Below are 7,761 nucleotides of genomic sequence, written 5' to 3' on the forward strand. Positions count from 1 at the left end.
GTTAATTCTTTCCAATGTGTCAAGTAATTATCTTTTAGTTTTTTCAAGATTTGGTTGGGTCTAATTGTGTTGCTGACCTGGGGCCCCAACACCAACTTGCTTAGGGGACTCTTCTCCAGGTTCATCTCTCTGTAGGTGATGGCTTTGTTATGGAAGGTTTGGGAATCACTTCCTTTTAGGTGGTTGTAGAATTGAACGACTCTTTTCTGGATTTGGATCATTAGTGGGTATCGGCCTAATTCTGCTCTGCATGCATCATTTGATGTTCTACATTCTACACTGAAGATATTTTTGCAGAATTCTACATGCAGATTCTCAATTTGGTGTTTGTCCCATTTTATGAATTATTGGTTGGTGAGCGGACCCCAGAACTCACAACCATAAAGGGCAATAACTGATTCAAGTATTTTTAGCCAGATCCTAATTGGTATGTTCCTTTCGATGGCGTAGAAGGCCCTTCTTGCCTTGTCTCTCAGATCGTTCACAGCTTTGTGGAAGTTACCTGTGGCCCAGATGTATGTGTAGTTTTTTTGTGTGCTCTAGGGCAGCGGTGTCTAGATGGAATTTGTATTTGTGGTCCTGGCGACTGGACCTTTTTTGGAACACCATTATGTTGGTCTTACTGAGATTTACTGTCAGAGCCCATGTCTGACAGAATCTGTGCAGTTGATCTAGGTGCTGCTGTAGGCCCTCCTTGGTGGGGACAGAAGCACCAGATCATCAGCAAACAGTAGACATTTGACTTCAGATTCTAGTAGGGTGAGGCCAGGTGCTGCAGACACCGTTTCTTCCCTCTGTTTCTCTCTCCTTCACCATATCTCTCTCTCTGTCACGATCGTTATAATGAGTGGACCAAGATGAGGCGTGGTATGTTTCCATCCTCTTTATTTGGAAGAGAAACTCAAAGAAAAAACAATAAAGCGTGAAACGAAACGTGAAGCTCAAATGTAGTGCTCGCAGGCAACTGTACTTAGACAAGATCCCACAAAGCACAATGGGGAAATGGCTGCCTAAATATGATCCCCAATCAGAGACAACGATAAACAGCTGCCTCTGATTGGCAACCATACCAGGCCAACATAGATAATTAATCACCTAGATAACCCACCCTAGTCACTGTCACGCCCCAACCAACATAGAGAATAAACAGCTCTCTATGGGCAGGGCGTGACACTCTCTCTCTCACCCCTCTTTGTATCTCTCTCTCTCTTCCTCTCTCTTTCTCCTCACCGTATCTCCCTCTCTCTCCCTCTCTCACCCTCTCTCCTTCTCTCTCCTTCTCTCTCCTTCTCTCTGTCTCTCTCCCTCTCTCTCTCTCGCTCTGTCTCTCTCTCTCTCTCTGTCTCTCTCTCTCTCTCTCTGTCTCTCTCCTTCTCTCTCTCTCTCTCTCTCTCTCTCTCTCTCTCTCTCTCTCTCTCTCTCTCTCTCTCTCTCTCTCTCTCTCTCTCTCTCTCTCTCTCTCTCTCTCTCTCTCTCTCTCTCTCTCTCTCTCTCTCTCTCTCTCTCTCTCTCTCTCTCTCTCTCTCTTTCTCTCTGTCTCTCTCTCTCTATTCAATTTAAGGGGCTTTATTGGCATGGGAAACATATGTTTACATTGCCAAAGCAATTGAAATAGATAATAAACAAAAGTGAAATGAACAGTAAACATTACACTCACAAGAAGTTCCAAAAGAATAAAGACATTTTCAAATGTCATATTATGTATATATACAGTGTTGTAACGATGTATGAAAGGGGAAATAAATAAACATTAATATGGTCACACATCTTGCTGCTGTGATGGCACACTGTGGAATTTCACCCAGTAGATATGGGAGTTTATCAAAATCGCATTTATTTTCAAATTCTTTGTGGGTCTGTGTAATCTGAGGGAAATATGTGTCTCTAATATGGTCATACATTTGGTTGGAGGTTAGGAAGTGCAGCTCAGTTTCCACTTTATTTTGTGGGCAGTGTGCACATAGCCTGTCTTCTCTTGAGAGCCAGGTCTGCCTATAGCAGTCTCTCTCAATAGCAAGGCTATGCTCACTGAGTCTGTACATAGTCATGTATTCTGCCACTGTGTACTCTCTGTTTAGGGCCAAATAGCATTCTAGTTTGCTCAGGTTTTTTGTTAATTCTTTCCAATGTGTCAAGTAATTATCTTTTAGTTTTTTCAAGATTTGGTTGGGTCTAATTGTGTTGCTGACCTGGGGCCCCAACACCAACTTGCTTAGGGGACTCTTCTCCAGGTTCATCTCTCTGTAGGTGATGGCTTTGTTATGGAAGGTTTGGGAATCACTTCCTTTTAGGTGGTTGTAGAATTGAACGACTCTTTTCTGGATTTGGATCATTAGTGGGTATCGGCCTAATTCTGCTCTGCATGCATCATTTGATGTTCTACATTCTACACTGAAGATATTTTTGCAGAATTCTACATGCAGATTCTCAATTTGGTGTTTGTCCCATTTTATGAATTATTGGTTGGTGAGCGGACCCCAGAACTCACAACCATAAAGGGCAATAACTGATTCAAGTATTTTTAGCCAGATCCTAATTGGTATGTTCCTTTCGATGGCGTAGAAGGCCCTTCTTGCCTTGTCTCTCAGATCGTTCACAGCTTTGTGGAAGTTACCTGTGGCCCAGATGTATGTGTAGTTTTTTTGTGTGCTCTAGGGCAGCGGTGTCTAGATGGAATTTGTATTTGTGGTCCTGGCGACTGGACCTTTTTTGGAACACCATTATGTTGGTCTTACTGAGATTTACTGTCAGAGCCCATGTCTGACAGAATCTGTGCAGTTGATCTAGGTGCTGCTGTAGGCCCTCCTTGGTGGGGACAGAAGCACCAGATCATCAGCAAACAGTAGACATTTGACTTCAGATTCTAGTAGGGTGAGGCCAGGTGCTGCAGACACCGTTTCTTCCCTCTGTTTCTCTCTCCTTCACCATATCTCTCTCTCTGTCACGATCGTTATAATGAGTGGACCAAGATGAGGCGTGGTATGTTTCCATCCTCTTTATTTGGAAGAGAAACTCAAAGAAAAAACAATAAAGCGTGAAACGAAACGTGAAGCTCAAATGTAGTGCTCGCAGGCAACTGTACTTAGACAAGATCCCACAAAGCACAATGGGGAAATGGCTGCCTAAATATGATCCCCAATCAGAGACAACGATAAACAGCTGCCTCTGATTGGCAACCATACCAGGCCAACATAGATAATTAATCACCTAGATAACCCACCCTAGTCACTGTCACGCCCCAACCAACATAGAGAATAAACAGCTCTCTATGGGCAGGGCGTGACACTCTCTCTCTCACCCCTCTTTGTATCTCTCTCTCTCTTCCTCTCTCTTTCTCCTCACCGTATCTCCCTCTCTCTCCCTCTCTCACCCTCTCTCCTTCTCTCTCCTTCTCTCTCCTTCTCTCTGTCTCTCTCCTTCTCTCTCTCTCGCTCTGTCTCTCTCTCTCTCTCTGTCTCTCTCTCTCTCTCTCTGTCTCTCTCCTCTCTCTCTCTCTCTCTCTCTCTCTCTCTCTCTCTCTGTCCCTCTCCCTCTATCCCTCTCCCTCTATGTATATCTCTCTCTCTTTCCTCTCTCTTTCCTCTCTCTTTCTCCTCACCGTATCTTCCTCTCTTTCTGTCTCTCTCCCTCTCAATTTAATTCAATAAATGCTATGAATGGTTGTTGTCATGGTTACCAAAGAGGTGGGAACTGTTGTCTCTTGTATTATAACAGACCAGGACATACTCTGGAACAAGGTCTACTGTCCCAACTGTCTCTATTATAACAGACCAGGACATAATATGGAACAAGGTCTACTGTCCCAACTGTCTCTATTATAACAGACCAGGACATAATATGGAACAAGGTCTACTGTCTCTACTGTCTCTATTATAACAGACCAGGACATAATATGGAACAAGGTCTACTGTCTCTATTATAACAGACCAGGACATACTCTAGAACAAGGTCTCCTGTCTCTATTATAACAGACCAGGACATAATATGGAACAAGGTCTACTGTCTCTATTATAACAGACCAGGACATACTCTAGAACAAGGTCTACTGTCTCTATTATAACAGACCAGGACATACTCTAGAACAAGGTCTACTGTCTCTGTTATAACAGACCAGGACATAATATGGAACAAGGTCTCCTGTCTCTATTATAACAGACCAGGACATACTCTAGAACAAGGTCTACTGTCTCTGTTATAACAGACCAGGACATAATATGGAACAAGGTCTACTGTCTCTATTATAACAGACCAGGACATAATATGGAACAAGGTCTACTGTCTCTATTATAACAGACCAGGACATAATATGGAACAAGGTCTACTGTCTCTACTGTCTCTATTATAACAGACCAGGACATAATATGGAACAAGGTCTCCTGTCTCTATTATAACAGACCAGGACATAATATGGAACAAGGTCTACTGTCTCTGTTATAACAGACCAGGACATAATATGGAACAAGGTCTACTGTCTCTACTGTCTCTATTATAACAGACCAGGACATAATATGGAACAAGGTCTCCTGTCTCTATTATAACAGACCAGGACATAATATGGAACAAGGTCTGCTGTCTCTATTATAACAGACCAGGACATAATATGGAACAAGGTCTACTGTCTCTACTGTCTCTATTATAACAGACCAGGACATAATATGGAACAAGGTCTACTGTCTCTATTATAACAGACCAGGACATACTCTAGAACAAGGTCTACTGTCTCTGTTATAACAGACCAGGACATAATATGGAACAAGGTCTTCTGTCTCTATTATAACAGACCAGGACATAATATGGAACAAGGTCTCCTGTCTCTATTATAACAGACCAGGACATACTCTGGAACAAGGTCTGCTGTCTCTATTATAACAGACCAGGACATAATATGGAACAAGGTCTACTGTCTCTATTATAACAGACCAGGACATAATATGGAACAAGGTCTACTGTCTCTACTGTCTCTATTATAACAGACCAGGACATACTCTGGTAACGTAATCTACAGTACTACTGCCAAGAGATGAGCTATAAGTATACCGTAGGAGTTCCCTCAAAGCCTTCCATTGCCAATGTACAGACCCAGCATGCAACAGATCTGCAAGAGTTGTGACTCATTTTTGTTTGTTGTTTTGTCATTTTTTGTGTCTCAGGGGACCTATTAGGGAGAGAATGCTGTTATTTCCAGGTCGGTGTTTGTCCCCCTGTGTACTGAGAGTATCAGGTTCTTGTCCAGATCTGGAGTTTAGGTCACCACAGACTAGCACATGTCCCTGGGCCTGGAAATGATTGATTTCCCCCTCTAGGATGGAGAATATGTCATCTTTAAAGTATGGGGATTCTAGTGGGGGGATATAGGTAGCACACAGGAGGACATTTTTCTCCGTTGAGATTATTTCCTTTGAAATTTCTAGCGAAGTGTAAAATATCCTTGTTTCACACCTGGTAGTGTGGTGGATGGGACTACCAGCTCTCTGTAACCTAGAGGGGAACCAGTGGGTCCGTCTCCTCTATACCACCCACCTGGTAGTGTGCTGGATGGGACTACCAGCTCTCTGTAACCTAGAGGGCAACCAGTGAGTCCGTCTCCTCTATACCACCCACCTGGTAGTGTGGTGGATGGGACTACCAGCTCTCTGTAACCTAGAGGGCAACCAGTGGGTCCGTCTCCTCTAAACCACCCACCTGGTAGTTTGGTGGATGGGACTACCAGCTCTCTGTAACCTAGAGGGCAACCAGTGAGTCCGTCTCCTCTATACCATGATTCTAGTAGAAGGACAAGTCACTTTGTGTAGTTTGGGTTCCTGCTCTTAAAGCCAAAGGCAGATTAACTCAGACCTTGTATATTCCGGGATGACATAGTAACAACTTTGTGTTTAGGCTCGGACCATTACAGTAGGTTATGAGCACACCATGTTGAGCATCTGATACATACCACTTAGGTCATAGTAGGATAGGGCTGGGTGGGTGTTGCGGTGGGGGTTGGATTTGTTGCTCTGCTCACCTTCCTGTGACATCGGGTGCTGTAGGTGTCCTGGGGGGCAGGTAGTTTGCCCCCGGTGATGTGTTGTGCAGACCTCACTACCCTCTGGAGAGCCTTGTGGTTGTGGGCGGAAGAGTTGCCGTACCAGGCGGTGATACAGCCCGACAGGATGCTCTCGATTGTGCATCTGTAAAAGTTTGTGAGTGTTTTAGGTGACAAGACACATTTCTTCAGCCTCCTGAGGTTGAAGAGTCACTGTTGCGTCTTCTTCACCACACTGTCTGTGTGGGTGGACCATTTCAGTTTGTCCGTGATGAATACGCCGAGGAACTTAAAACTTTCCACCTTCTCCACTGCTTTCCCGTCGATGTGATCTGTTGTTTCCTGTAGTCCACGATAATCTCCTTTGTTTTGTTGATGTTGAGTGAGAGGATATTTTCCTGATACCACACTCCGAGCGCACTCACCTCCTCCCTGTAGGCCATCTCGTCATTGTTGGTAATTAAGCCTACCACTGTCGTGTCGTCTGCAAACTTGATGATTGAGTTGGAGGCGTGCGTGGCCATGCAGTCATGGGTGAACACGGAGTACACGAGAGGGCTGAGAACGTACCCTTGTGGGGCACCAGTGTTGAGGATCAGCAGAGTGGAGATGTTGTTTCCTTCCCTCACCACCGGAGGCTGCCCGTCAGAAAGTCCAGGACCCAGTTGCACAGGGTCGGGGTCGATGAAGTCGAGCTGTAGTTAATGAACAGCATTCTTACATAGGTATTCCTCTTGTTCAGATGGGATACGGCAGTGTGCAGTGTGATGGCGATTGCGTCGTCTGTGGACCTATTGGGTCGGTAAGCAAATGGGAGTGGGTCTAGGGTGTCAGATAGGGTGGAGGGGATATGATCCTTGACTAGTCTCTCAAAGCACTTCATGATGACAGAAGTGAGTGCTACGGAGCGATAGTCATTTAGGTCACTTACCTTAGCTTTCTTGGGAACAGGAACAATGGTGGACATCTTGAGGCATGAGGCATTGAATATGTCCATAAACACACCAGCCTGCTGGTCTGCGCATGCTCTGAGGACGCAGCTAGGGATGCTGTCTGGGCCGACAACCTTGCGAGGGTTAACACATTTAAATGTTTTACTCACATTGGCCACGGTGAATGAGAGCCCACAGGCTTTGGTAGCGGGCCGTGTCATTGGCACTGTATTGTTCTCAAAGCGAGCAAATAAGTTGTTTAATTTGTCTGGGAGCAAGACGTCGATGTCCGAAACGGGGCTGGTTTTCTTGTGGTAATCCGTGATTGACTGTAGACCCTGCCACATACGTCTCGTGTTTGAGCCGTTTAATTGCGACTCAGCTTTGTCTCTATACTGACGCATTGCTTGTTTGAATGCCTTGCGGAGGGAATAGATACACTGTTGGTATTCGGTCATGTTTCCAGTCGCCTTGCCATGATTAAAAGCGGTGGTTCATGCTTTCAGATTTGCGCGAATGCTGCCATCGATCCACGGTTTCTGGTTAGAGAAGGTTTTAAAACTTCTTCAGGATCGGTGTCCTGTCCACGGTACGGTTGAACTAAAGTAGGCTAATGCGATTAGCATGAGGTTGTAAGTAACAAGAACATTTCCCAGGACATAGACATATCTGATATTGGCAGAAAGCTTAAATTCTTGTTAATCTAACTGCACTGTTTAATTTACAGTAGCTATTACAGTGAAATAATATCATGCTATTGTTTGAGGAGAGTGCATAGTTATGAACTTGAAAAAGTTATTAATAAAC

At 44.5% G+C, this 7,761-nt stretch overlaps 1 protein-coding gene across 1 annotated transcript in view; it reads right to left on the reverse strand.

Moving 5' to 3' along the window:
- Positions 1-6,989, reverse strand: part of LOC139545995 (mucin-22-like) — a 62,422-nt gene extending 55,433 nt beyond the window's left edge. Inside the window, exons 1-2 of the mRNA XM_071354259.1 lie at positions 6,954-6,989; positions 6,593-6,717 (exon numbers count right to left, since the gene is read on the reverse strand). Coding sequence (XP_071210360.1) covers positions 6,593-6,717; positions 6,954-6,989 — 161 coding nt within the window. The remainder of the gene's footprint in view (positions 1-6,592; positions 6,718-6,953) is intronic.
- Between the last annotated feature and the right edge of the window lie 772 nt (positions 6,990-7,761).

The sequence above is a fragment of the Salvelinus alpinus genome, chromosome 19, assembly GCF_045679555.1.
Source record: "Salvelinus alpinus chromosome 19, SLU_Salpinus.1, whole genome shotgun sequence".
Classification (NCBI taxonomy): Eukaryota; Metazoa; Chordata; class Actinopteri; order Salmoniformes; family Salmonidae; genus Salvelinus; species Salvelinus alpinus.